A 15,251-nucleotide genomic window follows, 5' to 3' on the forward strand; every position below is an offset into this window, starting at 1 on the left:
ACTCAGTGCTTGGCACGGTGCTCTTGGGCCACAGGGTGGACTCGGTGACCTCGAAGGCCTTTCCCAGCCCAGTGGATTCCGTGCTTCTGTGGATCTGTGGGTCACTGACACCGCGGCTGCCCTGCGGCAACAAGAGCGGGGCGCGATGCGAGCGGGGCAGCCTCAGGGCAGTGACATCCCGGGCACCTGGGGGAAGGGGGCAGTGACATCCCGGGCACCTGAGGGAAGGGGGCGGGGACATCCCGGGCACCTGGGGGAAGGGGGCAGTGACATCCCGGGCACCTGGGGGAAGGGGGCAGTGACATCCCGGGCAGGTGGGGGAGAGGGACGGTGACACCTCGGGCACCTGGGGAGGGGGGCGGTGACATCCCGGGCAGCTGGGGAGGGAGGCGGTGACATCCCGGGCACCTGGGGGAGACAGGGGGCGGTGACATCCCGGGCACCTGGGGGAGACAGGGGGCGGTGACATCCCGGGCACCTGGGGGAGGCGGCCCCGCTCGGCCCCGCCCCGGCACGTCGGTCGGTGGGCGGGCGGGCAGCGCCGCTGCCGCAGCAGCAGCAGAGCGGGGCCCGGGGCCGCGGGTGCGGAGCGCTGCGCCGGCCGCGCTCCCGCAATATGCCTCCGCTGCCCGCGGGCTGCTCGCCATGCCGGGCACCTGCGGGCGCCTCTCCGCGCTGCTCCCGGGGCTGCTGATGGTGATGATGATGGTGATGATGATGATGGGGCGGCCGCCCCCCGCCACCGCCGCCGCCGCCACCCGCCCGCAGCAACAGCGAGCGGCGCTGCCCGGGGGCGCCCCCGCCGCGGCATCAGGTACAGAACCCTCCTTTGTATGAGGTACCGACCCCATCCCTTCATCCGGTACCGGACCCTCCTGTGTATGAGGTACCGACCCCATCCCTTCATCCGGTACCGGACCCTCCTGTGTATGAGGTACCGACCCCATCCCTTCATCCGGTACCGAACCCTCCTCTGTATCAGGTACCGAACCCTTCCCTTCATCTGGTACCGGACCATCCCCTTCATCTAGTACCGAACCCTCCTCTGTATCAGGTACCGAACCTTCCTCTGCAGCCGGTACCGAACCATCCCCTGCATCCGGTACCGAACCATCCCCTGCATCCGGTACCGACCCCATCCCTGCATCCGGCACCGAACCCCCATGTGCGGTACCGACCCTTCCCCTGCATCCCCCTCCCTCCCTGCGGGATGGCCGCTCCCCCCCGGCTTCGGGCACTGACCCGCACCTCGGGCCACCCAGCCTGGCCTTGGCCATTGGGGCTCCAGGGATTCCTGCTGCTGGCAGGAATGGCCCCAGGGAGACAGCCGAGCGTCCGTGGAATAGAAATATATATGTGTGTGTCTCATAGTCGGGTGTTTATTTCCGTGTATGTTTCTGTGGATATTTCTGCGTCGCTTTAAAAATAACCCAGCTGCTACGTGTGCGAGCATCTTGAGCCTGTCAAATGAGTGATGGGGCTGCTGAGCTCGTTAGTTTTTGCAGCCCCTCTGCAGATGCTTACCCAAGACCAGGGAATAATGTGCAGGTTTCAGCTTCAGGCCTTGGTTTTGCAGCCGAATATTTTGGGGAACCCCTTTGCAGAACAAGAGCAAATAATGAGGTGTCTGTGCTGTCATCAAAAATACATGTATAGTCTGAAGTTTAGTGGCTCAAATGAGGATAAACCCAGTGTTTTTCTTGCCATACTGCCTTTCACCAAAGAATTTCAAGATGGTTTCAAGCATGAATTAAGACCTTTTAACACCAAGGCTCCATTTCAGCATATCACTGGAGCATATGTTTCGTTTTTAGCATATAGGCATGCAGGCTTCTCTTTCCAGCTGACTTCAGGAAGGTATAAAATGTGCTTAGTTTCAGGCAGATGGTTAATATTTTCCTGAATTCAAGCCAATTTGCAAAGCTGCCGAAGTATATTTGTTAATTAGGAAACACAAGCAAAGATATTAAATTGCAGTATTTGCTTGCAACTTCTTTAAGATGTAGGACAAGTAACTCGATTTGATAGAAAATGAACAGAGTCTTAAATTTTTTCTTTGTACATTCTTAAAATGCCTTGATTTGCTCTTCAGGTCTTTTTTGTGTGGGTTTGGGTATGTTTTTATTAGTATTTTCCAAACATTAAAACTGTAGCATTTTGAAGAAGGACATTTGATGAACATCTTGGTCCTTATTTTTTTTTTTCATTTCCACTGATGATTTTTCATTAGTTTGCTCCTTATCATACTTTTAGTAGGATATACCATTAATCACCAGCAAACACCACTTAAAAAGCATTGGCAGCATTTCTGACTTGGGCAGTGAACATTTTGCTCATTAAAAATTGAGTGCCAAAAAAAAAAAAAAAGGATAGTTTTTCTAATTCAATGATCCTCTTTGGTTTCAGGTATTGATTTCTTTTCCAGAAGCTCTGTTACCTTATCTCCTTCAGCTCTGGCCAAGGTCTTTGTTGGTGTCTAACATTTTGATGCCTGTTCTCTTGGTTTGCTGTTGTTTTTGCAGGCCCACATGCCCAGCTCTTGTTGCTTCTTTATTTGTTTATTTGGCATCACAGGTTCTGAGGTATGAGAGTCCAGAAAGTGATTTCTAGTCCACAGCTTTCATCATGATCACTCTCAATTTATGAATGTTAAAAATTATCATTTGAGTTGGTTGTCAGCATTTGTTTATGTTAGGCTTAAATATAGTTCAAGCTTTATTTCACTTGTTGGCTGGATTTGTAAATGATCTTGATTAATTTTTTTCTTTTATAAAAGCTGAAAAAAGCCAATGTTGGACTCTGAAAAAGATAAGCTAATTGCTGCTCTGAAACTTTTATTTCTCTGAAGAAGCTACCAAGCCCCTTTGATTTTTTGTGTGGCATTTCAGCAAAGCATGTAAGCAATTTTTGCTTCATTGACATTTTGGACATTTTTAGAAGGAGCAGGGGACTCCAGAGGTATCTATAATGGACACTAATGTCTTTTTGTGTTAAATGCTCATCGGGTGGTTCACAGCTGCCAGGTAGGAGGGCTAAATGGCTGCTGCCTTTCCAGCAGAGCCATCCCTCAGGGCAAGGGGCCCCTCCTGCAGCTGCAGGGGCTGGAGGCAGCTCTGCCTTCTGCCAGCCCGGAGGAGCCTGCCTGGACTTGGGGTTGTGCAGGGTGATGTGATGGGCACCAAGAGAATTTGGGTTTGTGCAGTGTGATGGGGACTGAGGAGGTTTATCCTGCCTGAATTTGGGTTTGTGCAGGGTGATGGGGACCCCAGAATGAGGAGCCTGCCTGTGTTTGGGTTTGTGCAGAGTGATGGGGAGCCCAGAGCAAGGAGGAGCCTGCATGAATTTGGGCTTGTTCAGGGTGATGGTGACTGAATTTGGGTTTGTGCAGGGTGATGGGGACCCCAGAGAGAGGAGGAGCCTGCCTGTGTTTGGGTTTGTGCAGGGTGATGGGGAACGCAGAGCAAGGAGAGAGTCTGCCTGAATTTGGGTTTGTGTAGGGTGATGGTGACTGAGGAGGAGAATGCCTGAATTTGGGGTTGTTCAGGGTGATGGTGACCCCAGAGTGAGGAGGAGCCTGCCTGAATTTGGGTTTGTTCAGGGTGATGGTGAGCCCAGAGCTGCCCAGCAGAGGAGGCTGATCCTGCCTGCATTTGGGTTTGTGCAGGGTGATGTGAGCCCAAGGAGGTTTATCCTGCCTGAATTTGGGTTTGTGCAGGGTGATGTGAGCCCAAGGAGGTTTATCCTGCCTGAATTTGGGTTTGTGCAGGGTGATGTGAGCCCAAGGAAGTTGATCCTGCCTGAATTTGGGTTTGTTCAGGGTGATGTGAGCCTAAGGAAGTTGATCCTGCCTGAATTTGGGTTTGTTCAGGGTGATGTGAGCCCAAGGAGGTTTATCCTGCCTGAATTTGGGTTTGTTCAGGGTGATGTGAGCCCAGAGCTGCCCAGCAGAGGAGGCTGATCCTGCCTGGGCACAGGGCAGGGCTGGAGCTCTCAGCCTGCTGCCCTTTGACGTCAGTGTGTTCCCCTATCGATGGCCCTGTTCTGTCGAAGCTCATTACAGCGTTTTACAGATCAATTCCCTCCCGGGTTAAGCGGCTCCTGCCGCTGGTGCTGGCTGAGGAGGGATGCTGGAGTCAGCACAGCTGTGTGCAGAGCCTGTGCTCGCAGGGAGAAGGCAGTGGCACTTCATGACTTTCTGTCCATCTCTTTCTTTTCCCCTGGAAACAGCAGCAAACTTGCCACTGCCAAGAGAAATAAGTTCTATAACAAAGCAGAGAACACATCCAAGAGGGACCCAGTCCATGGAGTTATTCTGACTGGTCTCATCTCACAGAGGCAGGCATGCTTCCAAATTAAAGAAGAAAATTTTAAAAATTGCAGAGTGAGAGAAACAGGTCTCTCTGGTTAGGGTGGTGATTGCTGGAGTGGAGAACCTGCCTTGGCTCTTCCTTATTCTTAGTGATTTTTTGCATTTTCCTTGTGGCAGTTTGGAAATCCGGGCTCTGGTGTGCAGGAGCAATTGGAGAGAAGCCTCTGGGAGCCTCAGATATTCATCATTGAGGTCAGCAGGCTTGAGCACAGAATTCAGTGAATTATAGTCCTGGCTCTGATCCAGGCCAATCTGGTTTTGTTTTCCATGTTCCCTTTTCTTTATCTTGAGGTGCATTCTTCACAGGAGCTGAGAGTTACATTTTTTAATGTTCATGAGACTATCCTGATGTGGGGCATTATTATTCCCTTTCTAATGCAGATATTGCTCTATAAATAGAGCAGAGACCACTAATTGAATAAGTGATGGTTATCTGTATCAGCTCTGGGGCAGGCAGGTCTGACATGCACAGAATGAGCAGCTGCAGAAAAAGCAGCTGTGTCAGTGGCAACTGTCACTTTGCACAGGGTCACATGCAGCATCTTCATCTTCATCTTTACCATGTTGAGACATTAAATTAGACTTGAGTAATGTTTTAAAATAGTTTGGGTTTTTTGTTTTTTTTTTTTTTTTTTTTTTTTAATTTCAAGTGTGGGTAGTCCCTGTGCCTTTTGTAATCCCAGCATGAACAAGAAAAACCTTGCCCTGTTATTTGTTATTGACCATGCCCAATCTGCCTCTTGGTCCAGAATTCAGGGGAAAAGGAGTTTATCTTGATTTTGTGATTTTTTTTAAATTATTTTTTATGCAGATGGCTTTTTATGCAGTGGGGAGATTAGCTTGGTTCTGTGGGGTGAAATTCAAAAGCTGTAGCAGCTAACAGCAGTGCTGAATAAAGGAGAGGGGGGATTTGGAATTGCTCTGTGCATTTATTTGTTAATACACAAACCCCTGTTTGTGGAGACAGATGAGATAGATATGTGATTGTTAACAAACCCAGAAGAAAATCAGAGATTATTTTTTTACCTGCTGCAGACAAATGCACTGCCTGGATGCTGCCTGTGGAATTTGGTTCTGAGCCCATGTCTCAGCACTGTCTGCCTGCATGTGGTGATCAGTGGCTGCCTAATGTGAAGCTGTGCTGTAGACAAGTCATTTCTGGCTCAGAGTTTTCTAAACTCTTTTCTATGTTGTCTTAGTTTCCTCCTACTGGAATGATCAGGAAGAATTTCTCATGCTTCCTTTTTATTTCAGACACCAAAAGAGAAACATTTCTCCAAAACAACATGTTTGTGTGACTAACTGCTTTTTTAATCATGGTGTTCCATGTTTCTTGCTGTAGAATATTTTGTATATTGGTGTGTAGCTGATACTAATACTTGGGTATTTAGAGGAGCATTTGGTTCTGATATCTTGTTACATGTGTCTGGGTTTGAATTTGAGCAATAACACATAATAATGCACTTAGCCCCATGGTGTAGTGTGTTCTTTGTCACTTGATGCAATAATCTCTGTGGTTTGCTGTCCCCAAAGTCACTAGATTGGGGATTAGTAGGGCAGCAATCAATCCAGTGTTGTTTTAGAGCTTTTGTTGCAGTCAGATACCAGAGGAAAATGAGGGAGGAATTAAAAGCTGTGTGGGAGATTCTTTAGCATTCCAGTAAGGAGGAAATTCAGTAATTTTCATGGCTCAGCAGTTATGTGGGATACAGTTCCTGCTCAGGGTGCCAGGGCTGTCTGAATAGAGGCTTCTGATCAGAGCTGGCATTATTTTTGTTTTATACAAGCAGCAACACAACCCTCTTATCCTGTGGATACTGGAATATAACTGGTGTCAGGGAAAAGGTTTATTTTCAAGTTAGAAGTGCTACATGCACACCCCAGCCAAATAGTTTAGTTTAGATTTAAGATAATTCCACCTATAGAAATCAGCTCAGAAAATGGCCTTTGATCTGCTGTTCATTTTTCTCAGGATTCCCATCCTCTGGTATTTCCAATGATGGCTTCTGAGCTAGGTGAGACAGAATGCAGGATTTGGACATGTCCTAATTTGTTGGAGATGATGTTCTTAAGGGTCTGAGCTTCCTGTGCTGTTCTAGGACTTGGTAATGCAACAAAATACCAGGGAAGGCATTAGGACACTAATGAGAGGGGATGAAGCATCTGCAGCTGGAAATGGGAATGAATAAGGAAAAAGAAATATTCATAGATGCACGTGCTCCAGGATGTAGGTCGCTCAGTTGCCAGCACAAGAAAAAGAGGAGTTTGGGGTTTTTCATGGTGAAAAACACATGAACAAATATGTAATAAGTTTTTTGGGGATTTCTTTAGGAAGAGAATCTGCATAAAAACAGGGATAGTGAGAAGCTCTGAAGAGTGAGACATCTCTCCTGAGCTTGCTTTCACTGAAGCCTGTAATACATCATACAGCATCATGCTCTATACCTCAGAAAGTTTGATTTAAGCAAACTTGCCTTGATTGTAGCTTTCTTTGTGAGGAACTGAGAGAGACAATGTCTTTTTGAGAATTGTTGAGAGACACAATGTCTTTTGGCATTCATGGAATCAGGGCCCATGGATTCATGGTCAGAAGTGGCAGGAAACAAGGGATTAATGATGGCAGGAAGGTACCCATTGCAAGGTGGTGGTTTCTGCAGCTCTTGTTTGTTTTGCTAAAGTTTGCTTCTTGTCTATGTGTTGGCAGAAAGTGCACCATCAAAGGGCAATTGCTATGTAAAAACATTCACAGAGTTGCTGTCAGGCTGAGAATTTGGAATGCAGCTGCTATCTGGGTCACTGGGGATCTGTAGCAAGCTTTCTCTGTGAACTAGCTCAGCAGATGAAGTCTTTGAAGACACAGGCAAAGATCTGAGAGGAAAGTTTATTCAAAATAAACTCAGTTCTTGGTGTGTCAAACTCAGCAAAACAGCACAGACTACTTTGTTGTCTTGAAAGTTGCATATTCTTACATCACTGTATCCATCTGTAGTGAATGGGGACTTGAGGCACAATGTGGCAGAGCAAATGTGTCCTCTTCATTACTCCTGATACTGTTTCATTCCTAATTCATAGGTTTTACATGTGGAGCACCCAGGTTCTGTGATCAACCATTCCCCTGAACCATCAGAGTTATTTTATTCTCAAATAACTCTCCTGTGTTCAGCAGGTTGAAACCACCAGGTCTGGTTTCTCCTGCCTAATCCTGGCTTTGCCAGGAGTGTTGAAGCCATCAGGTCTGGTTCCTCCTGCCTAGTCCTGGCTTTTCAGGGGTGTTCCAGCACAGCTCCTGCATGCACTGCCACCTTCCACACATGGCTGCAAGGAATTGCATTCAGCAGCTGCTGCATTTCCTGCCTTGCTTCTCTGGCACTGCTTGTGGCAGAAAACACGAGGCTTGGGAACACTTGTCCTGCCGGCACAGGTTTGAGGGGAGGGTGTGAGTGTGCACAGCTTGGCAACCAGCACTAGGGAAGGGGATCTGCTGGGAGAAGCTGTGCTAGGGAATTTGGGGTTGGGAAAGTTGAAGAGAATGGGTTCATCTTGCAGAGCTCCCTAAGCCTGGTGTTTAGTAGGGCAGGTTTCACTCAGGGTGTGTCCGTGTTCACAGGGGTCCAAGGATGAGGGAAGAGACGAGGATCTGACTCCATGTTTCAGAAGGCTGATTTATTATTTTATGATATATATTACAATAAAACTATACTAAAAGAATAGAATAAAGGATTTCATAGAAGGCTAGCTAAGAATAGAAAAAGAAAGAATGATAACAAAGGTAGCTGTCTCAGACTCTCTGTCCGAGCCAGCTGGACTGTGATTGGCCATTAATTAGAAACAACCAACATGGGCCAATCACAGATGCACCTGTTGCATTCCACAGCAGCAGATAATCAATGTTTACATTTTGTTCCTGAGGCCTTTTGGCTTCTCAGGAGAAAAAATCCTAAGGAAGGGATTTTTCATAAAAGATGTCTGTGACACTCAGGGTGTGCTCAGCTGGGAGAGGCATTCCAGATCCCTTCAGCAGAGCTGGGTTCCTGGGAAAGGGAAAATGAAAGGGCAGTCCTTCCAAACTCAGCCTGCAGCACAGAGCACATCTCCCTTTCGCATCTACACCAAGTTACAGAGGGCAACCTTTGGGCAGCTTGTTGCCCTGGCATTTTGGGGTATTTAGGTCAGGAAAGGATGACTCCTACATCTTCCATACAGGAGAGCACTGATGGACTGTAGTGTGAGCAGGTTCTTGCTCTAGACCAGCGCTGAGTGTGGAGCACCCTCCAAAGTGCCTTAGCACAGCTTCTCAGCCAGAGTGCAGGGCTGTGTGTGCCACCAGCACTTCTGACCAGAACCAGCACAAAACCACATGCTGTGAGCTTCAGAAGCAGCCGTGAGTGGTTTGTAGAGGATGTGGATAAAGTCTCCTCCAGTCTCAGCTGGACCAGCTGCCCTAACTTCCCAAATGACCCTGGCTGTAAGGACGTTGTACATTCTTGTAAACACCACAGTGACAAGTCTGCAGCTCGTGGCACTTGCATGGCATCACCCTGCTGATGTGTGCCTGATGTAGCTCCTGGCAGCCATCTGTGTGCCCTGCTGGGGTGGACAGGCCTGGCAGTGGTGTTCTTGCCTGTCTGTGTGTGTGCATAATTCCCCTAAGTCTCACCAAGGGCAGGCATGGACCCTTGTTCATTCCCCTCAACTTCTTGTCCTTCTTTCTCTTCCCTGTTTATACTTCATTCTGTGGACTCAAAGAGTCTCTGCTGTCTGAAAGAAGTCAGGTTCAGGGCACAATTGTCACAATGTGGAAATGAGGCAGTTGCAGAGTCAGTTCCTGCTGGATTTCCACATGACCCTTTCTCCAGCATTCTGCATTTACTGTTGACAGTGCCAGGTACATAAGAAACTGCATTTCTACCAAGGGAAGAGGCAAGAGATGGCCTCTCCTTGAGATTACGTGAAATGAAGTGTGCCTTGTGGTGGGTTAGAGAGCAAAAACCAGTTTTGTCCCTCTACCTTGTGATTTTTCCTCGCCCCATTTTGAGAAATGTGCTGGTTTTGGTGTGGGCCTTACCTGAAGCACTGGCAGCTGCATGCCAGCTGTGGTGGGGGATGTTGGGGGTTTTTTGTGTGTGTAGAACATGATGCAGTGCTTATGATGAGTGTGAGGCATGCACTGAGCCATGTGCACGAGGAGCTCATGAAACGGGAGAACAGAGAGAATCTCAGAGCTGCTTAAACTTGTCCCCAGCAGGCTGTGGTTGAAAGCCATTATTGATGTGAGCACTGCACCCCAAAAGTGCTCTGAGGTCTGTGGGGTGTTGTGGGATTGATGAGTGCTGGTTTCTCGGCTGTTTAGGTGACCTGGAAAGGCCCGGGGTGGCCTTGGACAGCCCGCGCTTCAAAGGACGAGAAGAGGCTCCAGATCTTTTCTTGGTCTCGGTGTTTATTAATTGTTTATCTAAAAGATTTTCTCTCGGCCCGACAGAGGTCTGCACAGCAGCCAGCCATGAGCACACTGAGAGCCCCCGGGGCGGTCACCTATCTTTATACTCAAAGTTTCGTATACAATATTTATCATTTCTCCCCAATACCTTTTACCCTTATTAACCAGTGCACTTTTAGTAATAACCAATCCCAAAGTGCCACCATCACCACAGAAGATGGAGGCCGAGAAGAAGAAGAAGGAGAACAGGACACGCCCCAATTCCTCCATCTTACTTCTTTAGACCCCCCCTGTACAGAAATCGTAAACCCTGTGTTTCACACTCTAATTAACTTATCCCTTCACCATTTACCCAGTGAATTCCTCCCAGTCCTCATACAGGTGTCGTCTCCTGTGTAGGATCAAAGTCCAGCCACCAGACACTTCTGGCAACATTCCAGGACTCCCGAGCCCCCCAAGGGTGGTCTCGGTCCCTCTGCACCTCAGTCCTGAGGTGCTGAGATCCCACAGATGAGGGCTCCATCCTGTGCCTTTTGAGTGTTGGTTTGGCTGCTTTCACTAAACACAGTGTGGCAGATCAGTTGGAGCACTGACTCATTGTGGTGCAGCTTATTGTGGAGGAAAGAGCTGAATTTAGGTGGGTTTTGTTTGTTTGCTTCAGTGTGGTCCTTAATAGTACCTCTGCCTCTTCTGGAATGTTTTCTTGTACCTCACATACTTTTATTCTTTTTATTTCTCATTTATCTTTTACCTGTATTTAATGCTTGAACTTTCCCACTGGTGTGTGCATGTAGCTTTCAGGGTTCAGGTTGTTTTAGTTTCAGGTCTGAGCAGCCCTTTCATTACTCAAACTGATTTTACTTTCAGAATCATTGGTATTACTGTTTTCACTAACTGCAAGAGTTATCATGTTATGCCATGCAAGACAAAGTATATCTTTTCACCCCATTTTCCATAATGAGGCATGGAACTTGCATCAGATTGTGAGCCCTAAATTCTCATAGGATGGTGTAGTCCAGGTAACACTTTCAGACAGATTTGCTAAATTATTGTTAAAAATTAAATACTAATAAAAATATTATTAGTATTGAAATTAGCAGCTGAAATAGGTGATGATGATACTTGTTGGTTTTATTTTCTGTGATTTGAGAGTAACTGAGGATCTGGGTGGATGTTTAGCTGGAGGGGCCATCAGGGGCATTCTTAGAACAGGGCTGGCACTGAACTCACACCTGGGAGCTCTTTCCTGTCAGGCCATGGAAGGCTGCAGGATTGGGGAACCTCTCTGGACAACCTATTGCTGTGGTTGTTTATCCTTAGAGAGAGAAGCAAATCCCTTGTCCAGTCAGATCCTTGCCTGCAGCTGGGAATTGTTGCCCTGCCATGCATCTCAACAGAGCTCTTGGCTCTTTATCCCTGGTAAATTCCTGGGAGAGGGAAGGCTGCTGTTTGGGGGCCCCAAAACCTTCCCTGTGCAAGGTTAAACAGGTTCATGTCCTTCATGTGCCTTTCCCCAGTGCTAAAACAGGGACAAGGTGGAGTTACACCCTCTGCTGCAGATTTGGGGCTGTTCCATAGATATGATGCATGCAGTTGGCTCAGTCTGCTGAAATGGATGCTGGTTATGAATCTTGGCAAAACACCAAATCTATTTATTATTAATGACTCTGCATGAGCAAGGCTCCCAAATGAAACTGATTGGAACATTCTCAGGGAACTCATTTGCTGTGAGGTAGCAAATCTGGTTGGTAATTTGTATGTGCTAATCTGAGAGAAGGTCAATGATGTCAAGATATTTGGAAATATTGTCTGTTTTGCTGGGATGAAGAAGGATGTGCTTGCCCTCTCCACCTATTATAGGCTCTAATGGAATTAAGACAAGCTTTTTCATGTAATTGTGGAAAATATTCTTTCTCTGTTTTGAAGCATTTCATTAAGTGACTGAACAGGAGAAATGAGTGGTTTTATGTTGGATAAATGCAGGATTTTGGTAGATTGTGTGTTTAGAACAATAAAAGCTGTTAATAACATGAATTATGGCTTGTGATAAATATCACAGATGCTTATTCTATTGTTTCTGGGAGCAAAGGAGAAAACTTACTCTCACTGGGCTGCAGTAGAGAGTTTCTTTGGATCGTGGAGCACTGAGGTTGAGAAAATCCTCTAATTAAATTCAGCATGAGACCCAGTGAAACATTGGTGAGACCCTGCATAGTTTGGGTGCACTGTTGGGCAAAAGAATCCGTCATGGCTGTTTCCCTCTTAATTAGTTGTCAGCTTCCTTCTCCCCCTCTTGTGGTTTTTTTTTTTTGAGTGTTTTTTTCTTAAGGACAGTAGAGAAAACCCGTCCCTTGACAAGTCTGCCTGCTGGATTCATCAGTGCTCCATGGCACAGATTGTCCCAAAAATACTTAAGGGGATTTGTTTCCCCCCAGTCCAGCTGGCACCATCTCAGAGGTGCTGAATGAACCTTGAGGATTTAGGGGGGGAAAAAAGAAATTGTGTACTGCCCTGTTCTTAGCCTGGGTGTCAACAAAACCATTTCCATCCTCCTGGAAAGGTTTCCATGGAGCTAAGTCGTTTTCCCATTGCTCCCTGCAGGACTTGGGGCAGCTGCTGGGCAGGGAGAGCTTGTGTTTGTGCAGGAGGCAGCACAGCTGGGCCCTCAGCTGGCTCTGGAGGGCTTGGTGTGGGGCTGAGCTCAGGCAGGCAGTGATGGCAGTGCCTGAGCCATGAGTGCACCCAGCTCTGCCACTCTCCTGCGTGGCACCCTTGGCCCTGAGCACTGGAGTTCTTGTGCTGCCAAGAATTCCATTGTTTTCCTCTATCCTGTGACCTGATGAGGCACAACTTTCTCTTTTTCGAAACCTTTTTAAGCCCTGAGCAATAATTCTTATTTAAAATGAGTAGGGATCTACAATCATTTTTCTAATACCTGATGCTCTGTATTCTTTCTTTTGTGTTTTTTCATCATTCACTTTATGAAACTCAACTTTAATGGACATTTCTATATGAAAGAGCTTGTTGGGTGCTCTTGCTTTGTTTCTGTAATATGGATTTCCCAAATCTTGCAATAAAAAATTCCCATTCCATGTGTACAGAGCTACCCTTAGGGAATGTTGTCCTGCAAACTTTAAATTCTATTTTCTCCATATATGTCTTTATACATTGGCCTTCTTCCAAGGGATTAGAGGATCTTTTCCTGCAGGTGAAAGACAGACATTGCAGCAACATTACAAATGCCTTTCTTGAAGGAGTGGTATGAGATTTTACAGCTTTAGGGGAAGAAAAGTATTCTCAGACAAGGGTAGTGAGCAGGTTGTTATTGAAAAATATCTCTGAATGCAACAGTGGTTGTCCTTTGCAATTAGTGAATAATGTGCACTGATGTTTGAATTTCTGGTTTGTGGGCTGTATTATTGCAGAGTCTGTGGATGCATGTCTGTCCTGGGGTTTCACAGCATTAAATGTCATGTTTGAACAGGTGCTGCTTTGTTTTCCTGTGATTTTTTTTCCCCTCCTTCTGTCAAATTGAGGGTATGTTTAAAATTGCACAGTTGTTTTTTTTTTTTCTGCCAATTCCACTCACAAGCCCCCACTAGGAATTCCAGAAGACAAATGCTGTACCTGACCCATTAGGATTAAAAAAAAAAAAAAAAAATTATTAATGTTGCGAGGGTACTGGAATATTCTTTCTGTCCAAGTATATTGACTGTTAGAGAGTAGGTTTGACAAATCATTCAAAATTCTCTACAAGAAATGGTCACAATTTGTTAAGATGCTGCTGCTGGCTGATTTATTTTTGCTGTGTAAAGGCTGAAGGTTTAATTGTGAAGTTCATCAGTGAGAAATCCACATTGTTGGCTTATCCTCTAATAGGCATTTGCCCATTTTTCTTGAAGGTGTATAATATATTGTGGGGTTTATATAAAAACTCCATATTTAAAATAGAGTATTATGAAGATTTTATAATATTCCCCTTTGTACTTTTCCTCCCAATATTCTGTAACAAACTGAATTTTTAATATTTTCATTCCCCCAGCTCTGGTGCAAGGTAAAATGATACAGGCAGTGATTTAAAAAAAAAAAATGAAAGAGCAGCATTACAGGTTTAATATTAGCCAGTGAGTAAACTGAAATGAAAAAAATAACCTTATAATGGCCTCTGAAATGCCTGGGCAAAGCTGTTTTATTTTGTGGGTTTTGGGAGCTCTTTCTAGTATTTGCTTGCTCATTTTAATCACTTTCACTTGCAAATTTATCTCAATTTGAAAGATAAATTTTATTTAAGATTTCATTCTTGTAACATTAATAATTTATCTTACTTATATCAAATTACAGAGGACGATATTTAAAATAAATGACTCCTGAATAAGTGAAGCTCTGCAGACTGCAGCATTTCATCTTGTCTGCTGTCTGTCTGCCTTGCCCCAGGAAGGTGAATTTCTGTTTCAGTCTTCCATAGTAACCACAGCTCTGAGAGCCAGGCTGGCTGATTCAACAAAATAGCAGCAAATCAAAATGCAGAGTTGCTATGGTAATTTTAATTCTCATAGGTTTATTGTGTCCTGTGAGTTCCCATGTTCTGGCTCGGGTGGGGACACAGCCTGGTTTTAATTTGTGAAGGAGGCACAAATGGTGAAAAAAAACATCTTGCAACTCCTCACCAAATGGGAACCTTGCAGCAGTACATGAAAATTATCCCAGTGAATGTTTTAAATGACATAAATGCCATGCAGTGTTGAAGGAATACAGGGGGGAAAAAATCCCATCTAACCTTCATGGCTGCTTTCCTGTCTGAATTTCATGGCTCCTGCTTAGGTAGCCCATAAAAATACATCAAGGGGAATTTTCCTTCTATTTTCTATTTCTTACCAGGAGCACTTCAAAGTGCTGGGGGGTGTGTTCCCACTGGATGGGAGGAGAGGGAGTGGTTAGCAGCTTTGTGGATTAGCCTGATGGCATTCTGCTGCACTTCTCACAAGCAGGATCCTTCCAGGAAGGTGTTCATTGATTATGCAGCAGTAATCATCAGGGATACTGCCTATGATCATCTGGCTTATTCTATTGATTTGCCAGGGCCTTAATTTCATCAGTATTTGGTTCCTGTCAACATTTGTGGGATGATTACTGTGCTTATGCAGCTTTTTTTATGCATCTGGTCTGAGACTTTGGGTGGAAGTGTAACCACTTCTAAAGGCAGAACACATCTGGTTGTGGAAAATGGCTATTTTTGTTTATTTATTCAAATAAGTAATCAGATCAGTCCTCCCATATATACAGCAGATCTTCAGATTGAAAAAGCTATATATGCCTATGCAATCATACAGATTTTGACTACTGAGGCCACCCAGATTATAAAGTAATCCAAATCCATTAAAATAATTGCAAGCATTAAAAGTTTGCATTTTTTAAAATGTTTTTTTGTCTTTTTTTTTTTTTTTT

General features: G+C 45.5%; 1 protein-coding gene across 1 annotated transcript in view; it reads left to right on the top strand.

Moving 5' to 3' along the window:
• Nucleotides 1-581: 581 nt before the first annotated feature.
• FAM171B (family with sequence similarity 171 member B) overlaps nucleotides 582-15,251 on the top strand; it is a 39,946-nt gene continuing 25,276 nt past the window's right edge. The window contains exon 1 of the mRNA XM_059476012.1: nucleotides 582-814. Coding sequence (XP_059331995.1) covers nucleotides 646-814 — 169 coding nt within the window. The 5' untranslated portion in view covers nucleotides 582-645. The remainder of the gene's footprint in view (nucleotides 815-15,251) is intronic.

The sequence above is a fragment of the Ammospiza nelsoni genome, chromosome 7 (assembly GCF_027579445.1).
Source record: "Ammospiza nelsoni isolate bAmmNel1 chromosome 7, bAmmNel1.pri, whole genome shotgun sequence".
Lineage (NCBI taxonomy): Eukaryota > Metazoa > Chordata > Aves > Passeriformes > Passerellidae > Ammospiza > Ammospiza nelsoni.